Source organism: Toxotes jaculatrix, chromosome 13 (genome assembly GCF_017976425.1).
Source record: "Toxotes jaculatrix isolate fToxJac2 chromosome 13, fToxJac2.pri, whole genome shotgun sequence".
Taxonomy (NCBI): domain Eukaryota; kingdom Metazoa; phylum Chordata; class Actinopteri; family Toxotidae; genus Toxotes; species Toxotes jaculatrix.
In genome coordinates this window covers 19,587,654-19,603,832 of record NC_054406.1, presented here as the reverse complement: position 1 = coordinate 19,603,832, position 16,179 = coordinate 19,587,654, and the positions used below count along the sequence as shown (strand labels likewise).

The following is a 16,179-nucleotide window of genomic DNA, read 5'->3' as shown; positions in this document are numbered from 1 at the left end:
TGACTGATAATAAATATGTTTTAAAGTTTCCCAGAGATGATTGGAGATAGTTGTGCTTGTCAAGTATTGACAGTCAGGCTGTTTGAGTAGAGAATATTTTCGTTGCCTCTGTCCATCTCTCTTTGATCCCATTTCTGTTCCGCTGCGTCTGTCTCCTCTTATCATAATCTTTATTCTCAGTCTTTCATTTTATCTCTGCATCTAAAATGTGAACACATTCTCAAACAGACATGCCAACCTTTCTAATTATCTTCTCTGCACACTCGTGTCTTCTTCACTTCCCCCGGCTCCTCCCCCTCTCCCTCCCTCAGACTTTGAACTCAGTGACTCCTCACCTGGATGTGGAGGAGTGCAGCATTTCACTGATGCCAAGGAACCGCGAGAAAAACCGCAGCATGGACGTCCTGCCGCCAGACCGCTCCCTTGCCTTCCTCATCACCACTGAGGGAGAGAGCAACAACTACATCAACGCCGCGCTCGCCGACAGCTTCCTCAGGCCTGCCGCCTTCGTGGTGACGCCGCACCCGCTGCCCGGCACCACAACCGACTTCTGGAGGCTTGTTTACGACTACGGCTGCACCTCAGTGGTGATGCTCAACCAGCTCAACCAGTCCAACTCTGCCTGGGTAAGAAGAGAGGAAGGGGGAGATAAACCAGCTGCAGATTCTAATTGTTTACACTTATCCTGAAAGGGGAAGTCATTTTATTATTAATCTCATTAGGTTGAGCCCTAACTTCCTGGCAACTTACCAGCTTGCCACTTGTATTTTAGACGTGGGGAACAACAGCATCACACAGCTGGATTTTGATTAGTGCCACACAGTACGGTTACATACACTCTAATTATACAAATACTTCCAAAGTATTTTATTAGAGCAGGGTTTCTGAATGTTTTCTGGCGTATTACCACATTTTTTTAGGACCCAAAATTCTTTAATTTCCTTTAATTCTAAGTGAGGTTGCAAAAAATGTATTGTAATAATACAGTTTTCAGTTCAGCTTATTGAGGTGTATCTCAACCATTAAGTTGATTTCATTCACCAGCAGCTTCCCCGCCTGAGAAATGCACGGTATATGTTGCCTAAAGAAGATATGCGCAATGTAGACTGTCTGGGCCAATTTCCCTCCAGTCCCAAACAGTGTAAGGCAAACAGCAAGTTTAAGGCCAGAGCAAATCTATTGAAAAAAGCAGAAACCAGAAAGCTGTTAGCCTCTTAACTCCTGTCCACTTAGCCGGCAAATGCTCGTCCTTCCTCCTCCCATAGACATCAAACAACTGCCTCGTAAATCTTGATATTCTCAAAGACAGGGAGCTCTCCTGCTGCTGTGTAGGAGGCAGAATATACTTTCATCCAAGCTTGAACAAGACTCTGATACACCTCAAACTCAGTCTGACGTGCACCTTTGGTTTCTTACTCAAATAGATGTCAAAACAGGTAATCATTCGCTCGACCTTCATATTAGTCAGGTAATAGGACAAGCTGTATAGAGTCTCTCGTCATGATCCTGTGTAGCTTATAAATAATTCTTATGAAATCTGACACTGACAGTATTTTATGAATGAAGCTCTGCCTATAGATAGATAGATAGATAGATAGATAGATAGATAGAACCAATTTTACTGGATAATCCAGCAACAGTTGTGAAATCACCTGTATTTAATGCAGTCTGTGATTATTTAACATGCGCTTCATGAACTGTCAAACAAATTGGGATCTGAAGAGCCTTTTTGGTTTGATTAATAACTGGTTTCCAGCAGAAAACCAGTTATTTAGAGATACTCTAAGTTCATTAGCACAGAAAACTGCATTTTTCTAGTGTCCAGGTAGCTGGTAGCTGTTCTCAGGTGTTACTGGATTGCTTCAAGTTGTTTCGGAGCTGTTTCAGTGTGAACTGGCTGCCATTTTAAAAGTTCATTATTGTATTTTTACACTGATGCAGTAAGACGTGTTGCCTGCAGCACATTACTGACTGTGAGTAACGTGTCTTAGTGACTTAGGAGTCCTCTGGACTGCCTCTAACTTCTCTCAGACTTAGGAACTTTTAGTGCTAAAATGCTTTGTGAATTACTGTTAGATCCAAAGCTTAGGAGATTTTCAGTTACATATATGCGAATGGTACTCCTGTTCTTTGAGCCTCTGCTGTCTGTTGATGGTAGTCACTAGTCGCTCAGTTAGCATTATCACTGCTACTAGCTGCCACATATAAATAAACAGTATTTCCAGGAATTTGATTTCTATATGCTGAAAATATCACTGTATAAGCGACCATGACACTGTGGCAACATGGCATCCTCCAAATGTTTCTGCTGTGTGCACATCCTGGATTGTTTGTGTCTATAAAAGTCAAGTCTATTCTCAGTTTGCGACTAATGGTTATTTTCATTTTTGATTAATTAGCTGATTGTTTTATAAAGTGTAAAGTAATAATTAAGTGAAAAAATAATAATCTGATCCTTTTTTAAATTCATAAATAAAGATGATTGTTCATATACAATCTTTATGGTGTGACATGTGGACACTAATAGTGACAACATGTCATCCATTTCCCTCTGCTCTTCTGTTAAGACGTGAATGTGACGCTCAGCACAGTGAGAATGGGTCATCACGTCTGGCCTTTTAACTGGTGTTCTGCCACAAAGCATCCATCCTGTACGCACGTCGTCCGTTTAATTTGCACAGGCTGTCACGGCATTAACACATTCTTATCGTTTCCCTCCATGTTTGCTCATGCGTGGGTTTGTTCTGCCATCCCCGTATCGCCGCTCAGTCACTGTGTCATGTCGGATTCCTGCTCAACATTTCCACCATGCCTGTCAGCTGCAACCTGTCCTTTTTCCTCTGTCATTCTCTTCTTCTCCTTCTTTGTATCTCGCTGCCAGTGGATTAACAGTTCATCCCTCCAACACACACACACACACACACACTCTCTCAGTTTGCCCTCCTGAGTTGGGGCTGTCAGTCTCCTGTCTACATGTATAAATATTTATCTCCCCTCCTGCCCAATGTCACCTGTTAATACCCTTCTGTCATTGTGGAATGCCATTATCACTTCCTACTCCAGGGGTCCCCTCAACCCCAAAGTCACAGCAGAACACGTTAGTGTGTCAACACCCCTCCCCTGTGTTTGTTTTTTTTTTCTTTTAACCACTCCTATTGGCCTGGGGACGCATCTTTGAAACAGCGGGGATGGTAGACCTTGGCTTTTGTGAGCACCAACCTCTCGGTCTTAACTTCCTGTTTATCTCTCCCAGGCACAGCCAAGGTCTCCTACCCTATTAATTTATAATGTGCTAATGGTAATGATTTCAGCTTATGAATAATTCAAACTAGGTGAACACGGCTTATGTGAGGGATTGTTCAGGGCGACAATCGGGTTGTTTTTTTGCTCATTTAATTTACGGTTGCTATTTGTAGATAATCATTGTCATTTAAGCTAATTGTTTCTGCCGTCAATACTCAGGTGTCTTGTTACTGGGCTTCACCATCACTGGCTGCTGACATAATGATTTGTCCTGCCTCAAGCAAGTGTGGGCTAATGATGACCTGTTACCCCCTCTCCTCTACTCCTCCTCCTCCTCCTCCTCCTCCTCCTCCTCCTCTGCCTCTTCCTTCTCAGCCATGTCTGCAGTATTGGCCTGAGCCGGGGCTGCAGCAGTTTGGGCCCATGACGGTGGAGCTTCTGTCCAGGACGGCTGACGATGACGTTATCATCCGTCTTTTCCGGGTTCAGAACATCACCCGGGTAGGTAGAACCGCCACACGCTGAAAAAGCAGAGAGTTCTGTGGTCCAGTTTATGAAGATGTTGTATAGAACCAATCACCGTTAAATCAGGAGCCATCTCTTGGTATAAAACATGCAAAGAAATACTTTTCTTTACAGTCCTAAAAAGCACAGTGGTTTCAGTTCCTTCACTCTTTGCACTTTATTGTGTTGACAATTATGTATTTTAAAAGAAAAATTTCATGATGAAGGTTCTCCACGTCTGGCTATTTGGGAGAAATTGGTGTCATAATAGACCTCATGTCTGCATGTCAAAGTATCCTTTAATACCGAATGGAAAGCACTGTATCAATGTGTTAATGTATGTGAAAGTGCTTTGAGTTGTCAAAAAGACTAGAAAAGCACTATATACATGCAGACAGAGGAGGATTCCCTGGTGGACCTGACACAGGCTAAGAGCTTTCAGGAGGCTATGCAGCAGGCTAGTGACCTGAAGAAGAAGCAGGGTGTGCCATTCGACCTCTGCCTTCCCTGCAAGACAGCTCCCTGACAGCTCACCAGCTACCACCATCCTGCCAAAGTTTTGCGGCTATGGTGACGAAAGGGACCAGGAGGAGCTTTAAATGCTCAAGATTTCAGATCCCAAAGCAGCAAGGGACTTATCATCAGGGCTTTCATGACCAAAAGCGTTGGGGCAAAACTTATTTTACTGCTGACACTACCACCCCCAGTGCTGCATCGAACAGGTCATCTCACCCCTTGGATGGAACGAAGAGACAGTCCACTGACGCTGTGGTTACTGGCAACAAAGACTTGGCGGTCAGAGAGATCCCTGCCATGAGTCTCTCTGGGACAGATTGGCAGTTTTCTCTCCCTCCCAAGAGGAGAGGAGAAGAGGAGTCCCCCCCTCCCCCACTTATCCCAGTTAGCGCTATGTAACAACCCGCCATGTTCAATCTGTTCACAGTGATGCAGTGATGGAGAAACACACTTTCCTTCTGTGCTCTATAGCACTTTTGGGATCAGTTCATAGTGAAGAGGGAATGTGTTGTGCAAAGCTTGCACCAATTGGCTTAATGCCAAATGCGCAGTGCGTGAATCATTTCACCCCTGGGTGTCGACAACCATCGCCAGGGGTTACAGGCTTCAGTTTGCTGTGAAACCACCAACTCTTGGTGGCGTGGTGTTAACAGTCGGCGGCTTAATTTGACCAGGTGACTGGTTCACATCTATAGATGTGCAAGATGTTTGTGTTCCCTAAAGCATATATCCAGCACACAGAAAAATTCTGAGGTTTTCTTTTCAGGGCGTAGCCTATATCAGACTCTACCATTCTGGCCATCATTCATGGGTATTCAGCAAGTGTGCTGAAGCAGTTCTGAACCCTTTACAGGCTGTGGGTCTTAGTAAGGGTGTTAGCATCTTTGGACAATATTTTCCTATGTGCTGCCTGTGCCTGTGACAGGGCTGATGGTCTGTCGTTCCTTGGGTTGCTGAGAATGTGGGAATTCCTGTGCTGTGAGCCTGTACTTAGAAAAACAGTGACACCCAATGCATTGTTGACAGTTTTCGGGGGGGGGCTGCATTGGAGGGTGGGGGGGTGGCACTGGGAGCAGATGCACTGTCTCATCCATGGCTGAACGTGCTGCTGTACACTGTTTCATTCTAAATGAGAAGAGTCTGCCTCTGAGGACAACTCAGACAGCAAGGGCGCCATCCACACATTCATCGGGTGGCAGCAAGTGGTGTGCATCCGAGAGATGGTGTGAAGCGAGGGACGTAATTTCTTTTCAGTGTTCTGGATGTGTTATGCAAGAGGCGGCTTAATGCACTGTGTCACGTTCAGGCCTTGTGCATCTGTTTGGACAGAAATAAGAGGTTTAGGAGGAGTAACCAGCTGTTAAACAGTAAACAGCACTACCCTGCCTGTGTGTGTAGGACATGTGGAAGAAATATTATTGAGTGGGCTGTGGGGGTGGCTGCAGGGGATTTTAAAGGAAGGACTGTGGCCCATGCAACTCAAATAATTGGTCTGCTCTGACAGAAGTGGTAGCAGTGGAGCTTCCGTGATTGGTCATTCATTTTTCAGAGAACTGGGGTTACCCTAGTAACCAAACATTTCCTTAGTTTTCTTCTATTTATTTCCTCCACATTTTCCAGCCTATTTTCTCTGACTTGACGTAATGAAAGGATGTAATTGCTGTCATTTTGCTTTCTTTGCAGCTAAGAAACAAACATTAATATCCAAGTGTAAACTCTGAATCAATCTTTGAAATGTCAGTTTGACAGCGTTGATGGCAAAATTGCTGTTTAAATGTTTAATTTTCTCATCCAGTGACGTGTTTTTGCTTTAATATTGGATATGAACGAAAATGTTTGCTCGAGTCCTGCCAAAGCAAAAGACTATTCCAGCTCTGTATTGCTGTGGGAGGCATTTCCTGGCCCTCAGTCAGTTCATTTCTTTTTAAGACGGTTAATGAAGCCTGATACTAATATAATGATTCTGAATGGTGACCTAGGTCCCAGCTGGCATTTGTTGTTCCCAGTGGTCAGAATGAACAATCCTACTTTCAACAAAGCAAGTGTATCAACAGCATAATAATGTCATTTAGCCTCTTATAGTACCAGGACCTGTGTAATAAGCAGATATGGTCTTGTTTAAGCAATTATGTGAAACTGAAACACACAGAGCTTCTGTTGTAACACTCCATGGTTTTATAATGTACAGTTACTGAGGGAATCTTGGGTTTGTCCAGCATATTCAATGTGGCTTTTGAGTTACTGAATGTGTGGATTGTGTGTCTGTGTGTACACCCGGGTCTGGGTGTTGTCTGAGCAATTTAGTCCGACCACAGCTTCCACTCTACACTGTCGCAACACTTCAAGCTCCCATCCTCAGTAGATTCTCAGCAGCCTCCTGTAGATGCCTCCAGCAGCCAGTCCAACAGATGTGTCCTTGTCATTAAGGCCGCTTTAGCTGACAAACCCTCTTGCTCACCCTTACCTCACCCTCACGGTGACCTAGAACCACTCTTTCAGTGCATTTTTCAGTTTTTCAAATGTTTTATGAAGAAGGACATTTATTCAACATTCAGCATATTGTTTTGGTGAGGAAAAACTGGATGTAAACATAACTAACTATATATGAAAAAAAAATCCACAGGGTACCTTTATGGTGCGATTTCTCACAATCTATTGATGCATCCCATGGCTGTCTTTGGCCTTACTGACATTTGTAAACAGGTTAACACAGAAAACCTTAGTTCTGTATGTGCTGGAAGAACAAACTCCTTTCTAATCTGCAGACTGTAGAAAAAGAAACTGGAGATAAACAAGGAGGTGGATTTTCTGTTATTACCAATAGTTTTCTGGGACATTTTGAAATATGGATTTGGGTAAATTGCTCTCTGGCATTTTAGAGTCCAAAAATGTCAAATTTTCATTTGGGACAAAGAGAAAGCCCAAGCCCTGCTGAGGTAGCAACCAGGGTGGCAGACTCTCAAAGGCTGAGAAACGTGTCAATAAAGAAAACAAAGTTTTAAACATTTGTCTAAGAAGCTGCTATAATCAATTTTTATGTTAACAATGGATCAAGCGACTATGTGTGTTATGAACAGGGTTAGTTGTAGTGACAATCTCTCAAAGAACTATAACCTGCCTCTGCAGCTCTTTAGCATCTTTCAGCCTAATGTTTTGATTTTGCTCTCATCACTCTCATCAAAGTTAGCAACTAGATGGTGAATCACAGTGGGTAATATAGCAGCTAAAGAGCCAGAGCTCAAAGGAGTGAATGTTGGATTTACATTTAATCAGATGGCCATATAAATTAGGGACATTATATGTTGCTGCACTGCCCCCAGGAGGCCATAAAAAATGCAGCTTCATGCATAAGTATGAAGAATAATGAAGCTTAATGAGAAAAATAAAGCTATTGTAACTAAAGATTGTAACTTCATATAAAATAAAAATGTACTTTCCATTTCAAATGCATTTCTGCATTAGCTTCATACTCAGATGTGGCTGTCGTTGCTTGGTAAAAAAAAGCAGCGTTGAAGCCAGCAGTTTTGATGGCATGGCGGTTTATGTTTACATTCATTTTGATAATATTTCATTTTAATGTGGCAAGTTAGAGAACACAGCTACACAGTGTGGCTTTAACAGCTCATTAGAAGTTAAGAACAGAAGCTCCACCACAGGACTTGAGCAGGTTTGAAGTGCTGACAGAATCCCCTCTGGCTGAAAACCAGAAAGATGTTTTAATGAGTTTGTGTGGAGCATGTGTGATGGGTTTAATGCATATTTGTTGGGATATATTGGTAAGAAAAAAAAAAAAAAAACTCTTTACACTTTTTCCTCCCTGCAGCTTCAGGAAGGCCAGCTTGTGGTGCGTCACTTCCAGTTCCTGCGCTGGTCCCCATACCGCGACGTGCCCGACTCCAAGAAAGCCTTCCTCAGCCTTTTGGCTCAGGTTCACAACTGGCAGAGGGAGTGTGGAGAGGGGCGCACCATCGTCCACTGTCTGTGAGTCCACTTAAACACGTACACCGTAAATACATTTCTCTAATGGCTAGTACTGAAAGGAACCTTTTTAGACTTAAGCTGCAGTCTGTGTTCATGTAATTTCCAGCATTTTTAAGGTGACATTTAAATGTCATAAATTCAGCATCTGCTCATGAATTTTATTCTTGTCCAAACGGAAAATTTAGTAAAACATTTTTGAATTTGTAAACCTAAAGTAACTGCATTCTAATAAGATGCCAGACTACATTCACATTATTCACCTCATCGACACACTTACAAAAAAAGTTCTTATACTTTCTCGAATTATTAAATCTCATTAACTCTGCTTTACAGAGGGAAAATTAAACATGAAGTGTTTGTGTCAGCTGCTTGATTTACAGTACCTGCCCTCCGTTTGATTTGTCCCCCCATCTTCATGTCAGGGCCCTTTGATCTCTGGAGGTCAGGCTGTGTGTTAGACATCTCATATCTGATTTAGTCCCTGCTCCCGTATTTTAATGAGAACTTTACTCAGATATTCATCTTGAAAGTCTGCCAGTTGGCCTTTTTCTGACAGCATGCTTGATCTGTGCTCAGTCAAACTGTGACATTTCACTCTGTAGCTCCCCCTCTGAGAGGCTGTCTGAGCTGCTGTACCACATCTTTATTAGGTCACTCATGTCTTTATGCTTCCGTTCTGTGTGTTTGTATCTGTGTGTGTGTGTGTGTGTGTGTGTGTGTGTGTGTGTGTCTTTGTTCGTTTCTTCTGGAGCAGGAACGGCGGCGGTCGAAGCGGTACTTTCTGTGCCTGCACCATGATCCTGGAAATGATTCGTCACCACAGCATAGTGGACGTGTTCTTTGCTGCCAAAACACTGCGCAACTCTAAGCCAAACATGGTGGAGACAATGGTGAGCCAGCAGGGGTCTTTATCTCTCTTTACTGCAACACATCATACTATGCTGCTGCTTTAGAGAAGGACTGTCGGGGAAGCGGAGAGCTGCAGGAAGGCAGGGGATTTACATCAGCCACTTTCATGAAGTACATCAAATGTATTTTACTATTTGATCACGTATTCATTTTTCTACATCAGTTTAGAAAAACACCATAAAAGGGAAATTCTACAGTAAAAGACTCTAAAGGTGTGACTGGGAATTACATTTTAGACACAGTGTATTGCCAGCAAAGTCTAAGAAAAGCGGAGAGTGGGCATAAATCAAAACAAATTGTCTCTAGAATTTGAGAGAATTTATTTGATAGGAAACCTGAGGTTTTTGTGTCAGTTCCTGTACATTTAAAAAGCATGGCCCTCTTCCTGGATCCATTATTTAGCACTGACAGTCATTCAGCCGTCATACAGGGAGAAATCCATTGTAGAGGAGACAGCGTTACCAATCTCTCCACCCACAGTAACCTTAACAGATCCAAAGCAGCTATATAAGAGACATAGTGGCTTTTGAGTGAGGACGTCACACAAATAAAACAAACATCAGATGAATCATCACAGTCACGTGCCCCCACTGCTCATGGGCTTCACTGCATCTATCAGACATGTAGAGTTCATTTTTGAGGCTTCACATGAGCAATACTTGAAAGTAAGTTCAGATATTCATCATGAGCATTTGGATGCATAGTAAAAAGCACAAGACTTGGGTTAAAGAATGAGGTTTGCAGTGTTCTGTGTTTTTGTTACACTCAAAAAAATATGCCATGAAAAGACCAAAACCAACACTTTGCTCTCTCCCAATATTTTGTCTTCCCTACCCTGCCTGTGGCACTCAGCCCCAAGCTCACCGGTTCCTATTGGAGATGGAAATCTTTAAAGGAGTGGTTAGACATTTTAGGAAATCAATTTATTGGCTTTCTCGTTGAGTTGGAAGATTGATTCTGATTCTGAGTCTGTCTGTTTTAAAATGAAACCACAACCGGGGAAATGGTTAGCTTTGTTTAGCATAAAGACTGGAAGCAGGGGGAAACAGTTAGCCTGGCTCTGTTCAAAAGTAACAAAGTCCACCACCAGCACCTCTAAAGCTCACTAATCAACATGCTATTTCTTCAGCTACACGTTGTGGTGTTATGGGGGCTTATGTTGTGGAGTATTTCATCGCCAGGTGCAACAACATCCTGGAATCTTGTCACCACTGGTTGCTAGGCAATCAGCAGCCACTCTGCAAAGTCACTGCTGGTACCCCGACACATGTAATTCGTAAACAAACAGCTTGTGAGCTTGTTACCTTTGGATAGAGCCAGGCTAACTGTTTTCCCCTTTTTCCAGTCTTTGTGCTAAGCTAAGCTAAGCTAACTGGCTGCTGGCTCCAGCTTCATATTTAGATATTTAAATTTTTATTTATACAGACAGGAGCGCTAGTCCCATGTTCCCAGCAACAACAGCACTGTCCAGCTAAATAACTTCATTAATTCATTCATACAAATTCTTTGCTCTTATTATGGAAAACCATGCTTTTTTAATACTAAACTCTTTGTTCTGTTCTTAGGAGCAGTATCGGTTCTGCTATGACCTGGCCCAGGAGTACCTGGACTGCTTGGAGGTCAGATAGCACCTATCCCTCTCTTCTTGTTCCTCCTCAAGGAGAAGGTCCAGATCCTGGATGCTGCGTCCTGGATTTCTGTTCCCGGCTCCTTAGTCCATGTATACAGCTCTGGTTGTGTTCTTCTCCATGCCTGGATAAAACAATGTTTGCCATAAAGACTGACCGGGAACGCTCACTGGACAACTTGTAACATACCACTGACACCCTTTTTGCTTTTCCTCAGCGCTCTGATACAACACGTACTCTTTTTGCCACTTCACATCTGCCAAACCAGAACTAACGGGAGCGGAGTTCATTTTATACGTGACCACTGTCAAGGCAGCCGGACAACCTGTTGTGCACCTCGACGACGGGATTCGAAGAGCTCCGCTGTATCCTGCCTTACTATGAACAAACACTGAAAGGGAACTACAGTTGATGCCAACCACTGGGTGATATTTTGTGTTTGTTTGTAACACTGTAAATGGTGCAATCTGCTGTTGGTGAACATCCCATGTCGTACTGTACTATATTTGAACTTTATCGTGGGTGAGACTGACGATTGAAGGTGAATGAGGGAGGACGGGAAAGAGGTCGGTCACGTCCGATGGACATATCTGTACAGTAGAATTGTCTTGGACCTATTTTCTCTTTATTTATTCTTCGTGTATATAGATGTTTCTTTTCCTCCCCTTCCCCCCCGCCCCGGATGTTTCTAGATGTTCTCAACGTCTTATCAATGTGCCAATCCATTCTCTCAGTGTCTGTAAATGGGGACCACTTCAGCATCTGCATGCCCAGTCTTATGTGTTTCATTGCAGTGTGTGGCCCAAGTCTGCTTTAGGGTGGATTCTGCGACGTGAATCCTTTCGCTAGTCCTGAGAGAGCTCCGTAAGAATAACCACGTGTTGCTGTGAGAATACGGCGAAAAATCTGTCGCTTTCTAAATTTGTATTTATTCTATGTGTTTTATTTTCTAAATAGTGTATAAAACAGGAAAAGAAATAAAATATGATGTTGTTGCTTAACAACCAGGCTCTTTGGAGAGAGTTTTTGTACACATCACAGACAGGGACGGGGACAGAGCAGAGGGACAACCTGAACAACTTTTATGTCTCTTTCAGTCCGGGGATCATGCGGCGTGGTTGGGGGGCCTGTGTCCTGGGGCCCATCGCCTCATAATCTGTCCATGGCTGTGAGCTATAGCTGTTATTTGTAGTTACAAATATCAGCTGTTTAATGATATTATTTCATTTTAGTAATATTTTAAGTTGTTATGTGGTGTTCATTTACTACACTGAATAAATAATGCAACTATTAATAATATACTTAATACATTTTTACACATTTTATAAATGTGCACCTTCTTTAAAAGTGCGGCCCAGTTTGAGGTTTCTGAGCCCGTCCCTGTTCACAGAGCTCCAGCTGGACGTGTGGCCCCCGCTGCACTCTGCAAAGGTATTTTTAACCATTGATGAGTTTTTGAGTTGTTGAAGACCCCCAACACCTCCACCGTCCCCACCACTAACACCCCTGCCCCCGCCTCATGCAGCTGGCTGATATCGCTGCTTCAAATCCCCACAGTTCATTCTCTCGACCTGTATTTTAATTTACGCTTATCATTTAATTAGCGACTTTAATGGACTTTTTTATCATTACCACCAAACAGAGCCTCTAGTATTCAGCCACCTCTTTAATTGGAGAGTCTTGATGATCCATTGATCGAGGGCTTGACGCACTTAATCTGCATGTGGTGCTTTACAAGTGATGTCACATCTACTTACTGTGTTTTATGAGTGGCTGATAAACTCTAGTGATTCACAGTTTGACCCTTCTCTGCCCTCTGCGCTTCGTTTCTTATCAATACACTGTACTCCCTCTGCTGTCTATGCACATTTTAAATGAGAGTCAGGACACTGGCAGACACCAGGACAAATGGACTCCAGAAACAGTCCAGCAGTGTCATTAAGGTCAAAGGCCACTCTGGCTGTATTGTTTTGGCTTGTCACTGTTATCTCCCAGGTTCAATGACCCTCTCTCTTTGTATTTCCGAGGCTATAGATCTCCCTTTACTGCATTTAAAAGATGATGAAAAGCAGTGAAATGCGAGTTAGATGAAAAACACAATTGCTATTGTGTACAGTGCACAAAAGGACAGGGACGGTGTTCTCCACAAAGCAGATTACACAAACACAAACCTGGAAATGTGTTTTTTTTTCTTTTGTATATTGCTGGAAAGAACACTGGTCTTCAGATAAGCCTCTGCCTCTGCCGCTGCCTCTTTCTTTTTGAGGTTGATCTGAACGCTTTAGAGTACAGTGCGAGTCTCACTGTCGCAGCAGCAGTGTCTGTAATTACTGTAGCAGCCATTGTTTCAGTCTGAAAGGCTGCATTCAAGCGCTGGAACTGACTTTTCTAGATGACTGATTGCAATGAAAAACAGAAAGAGGTCCTGTTTGTGTCAGGGGATGCTTATCTTGATGATTTCATTAATCACAGGACATTTTCTTCACACACACACACACACACTCGCAGGGAAATTGTATTCATTCCAGGCAATCAACAGAAACATACAGATTATCTAATTACTGCATAAAGGTGGTAATAATGTGCAGTAATCTTAAAAAGTGGTGGCATTGTTTCGGTCCCAGACTACCTGCAGTCCCTGCTCTCGCTATAGCTCCACACATGAATAGTTTATTATTTGCTCTTTTGTTGCATTTTTCAGTGTCACTCCCTCCCACTAAGAGAGCAATCACAACAGACTTATGCATGCCCTTTGATTGTTCAAATTCTCACTCATAAGTTATTAATATCCGCACAAAAGAACAAGACACGCTGAGCTGTGTGAACCAACTATAAGCCATTGATAAACATTGCCGGGCTGGTTTCCACGACAGATGTGCTGGTGGTGGGTTACAGTTTGAGTCCAGCAGGCTCTGCAGGACTAGCCTCTTCCTTATCCCTGTCATGTCAGTCCACAGCTTTTTAACTTCTGTAATCAATCAGTAGTTTGCTTTCAGAGAGCCAAATGGGCTGATGGGATGTAGGAGCAGACCCCAGGCCCCCCGGCATCACAAGTCTGCAAAAGAAAAGCTGTGCAAACACAAACACAAAGATGCATCACATCCCCCTGCTGGCTTTGTGTTAAGGCTCCTGCTATGCAGTGGGTAGCCACATGAATCAATTAATATCTCCTTCATTTTGACACAAATTCACAATGGAAGGTGGACCACAGCCCGGCTGGTGAATAGAGATGTATCTGTGCATCTCCCCCGACTGATGGCAGATTCAATTTGAGCTCACTTTATCTCCATGCGGATTCATCTTATCTCTGACATGACTTTACATTGCATTAAATTAGATTGCTCTTAGCGGGTATGCGGGCTGGAAGCTCCTCTCGTCTCTTTACACGGTCAAATCAAATAATGTCCCACAAGGTCCGCAAAACCCATTTCATGATGGTGGGGCAGCTGACGATAAAAGCTGGTGTTTTTTAAGAAAATGTCTCATCCGGTAAGGCAATTGTCATTGATTATGTCAGGCCCGGATGATAGAACGTTTATGAAGGCAGGAGTTAATGGCAAATATGCCGTTTGGTGAGAAGGCAGCACATCAGTCGGGGGTTGCCCGTGGCAGCGCTGAAAACGTGGGGCAGGAAAAAAACGGATGAGACTGTTCTCCCACCCACGGCATAATCTATTGAGGTGGGAGGGAAGATACGAGGCGATGGCTGAGGGCGAGTCAATAATGACCCTCCTTCATCCCAGTGGCTTGCGGTTCACAGGACCTGCATCTCCATCTTCCACCTCTCTGTGTGACAGTAAGCCCAGAGGGAGGCTGAGGGGCTCTAAGGTGGTGTGACCGGTTCAGACCTCAGTCGTATGAGTAATGCTGTGCACCCTGACGGACACACAGCCCTCACATTTCATAAATCCACAGATGTCAGAGCTCCACGCCCAAGTCACGCTGAGTTTTGACACGGAGCACATCTACACATTTGAAAATATAATGAAAGTGGGTTTAAAGAAATACATTTGTTTTTATTTTGGAGTTTTCACCTTTATTGAACAGCAGAAAGTATATAAGCAGGTAGGAAATGAGGGCAGAGAGGGAGGCATGGCGAGCAACAAAGGTCCCCAGCTGGAATCGAAACAGGGTCAATGCTGGGGTTTCAGAAATACTGAGGATGAAGAGAAAGTCTGGATTTTTCATATTTCCCAGCTGTGACAGTGTGTGACTTGATCATATTCACCTTGTACATGTGACAAACTTGTGCATTTTTAACTGTAGACTGTAAACTCTGCCCAAGATTACCTAACCCCCCCCCAGACTCAGACAAAATACAGAGGACATGACCTCAACATGAGCTATAACCTCTGGTTTATCACACTGATAAATGTATATGTATTTTGGAAACTGTTGAGTGAGCAGCTACACACAGTACTTATTTTGTGCACATAGGGTTATGCATATATACACAGACACACTATGTACGTATATATATGTGTGTGTGTGTATATATATGTGTATATATGTGTATATATGTGTGTATATATATATATGTATATACACACACACACACATATATATATATAGTATGTGTACGTATGTATGTATGTATGTATGTGCATTCACACATACATATATATGCACATATACACACAGCTAAAGTTAACCAAATGCTCTTTATAATCTGGGCAAATGCTGAACTTTTATGTCAACATCCAACATTTCTAATTTAGGATTCTGACTGCTGCCTCCTTTTAAGTGAAATGAGTTCCTCCTTTCTTTCTTTCTTTCTCTCCTCACTCTATAATGGACCTTTGGTCACAGCAGGCTTTTTAACTCGTCTTGGCAGGAACAGCACAGGTGTAACTAATGACATTATTATTTCCATTCCAGCATGTGAGCAGTATGAGCCAGCATGCGCAGGAAGTGGATCTGATACCTGTTAATTAATCTAACTAGTTACACCTGTGTTCAGGCGAGGCGCAGGGGGCGCAGGGGCGGGCATGGCATGGCCTCCCCTCAGACTGTGTTATGCTCCCAGTAAGCGCAAGTCTTTTTTTTACTTTTTTAAATCTAACAATGCTAATCTATAGGACCACATGGTGGTGCACGTGTTATCCTACACTGCAGTACGTTAACCTCTCGGCCACCGTAGTGCCATGTGGATAATCGCAGACGTTACACCTGTGCACCTGAGGAGTGGCTGTCGTTCATCGCAATGGTTTTATTTTAAAAAAAAAAAAAAAAAACAAAAACGAGCGAATTTGGAAGAACTGAAGGACCCTACATTTTTACAAAAAACGGGAGGACTCGTGTTATGCGAAGGGTGAGTCCACATTTGTTTGAATTGCTTGTTTGCTGAGTGACTGTTGTTTGGCCCAGAGTTATTATTTACGCATCTTATGTCTGGGTT

The 16,179-nt window shown here is 43.1% G+C and overlaps 1 protein-coding gene across 1 annotated transcript in view; it reads left to right on the top strand.

Moving 5' to 3' along the window:
• ptprua (protein tyrosine phosphatase receptor type Ua) overlaps positions 1–11,643 on the top strand; it is a 172,320-nt gene extending 160,677 nt beyond the window's left edge. Inside the window, exons 27-31 of the mRNA XM_041052949.1 lie at positions 312–626; positions 3,619–3,744; positions 8,087–8,244; positions 8,999–9,134; positions 10,719–11,643. Of these exons, the coding sequence (XP_040908883.1) occupies positions 312–626; positions 3,619–3,744; positions 8,087–8,244; positions 8,999–9,134; positions 10,719–10,781 (798 nt within the window). The 3' untranslated portion in view covers positions 10,782–11,643. The remainder of the gene's footprint in view (positions 1–311; positions 627–3,618; positions 3,745–8,086; positions 8,245–8,998; positions 9,135–10,718) is intronic.
• The last annotated feature ends 4,536 nt before the right edge of the window (positions 11,644–16,179 follow it).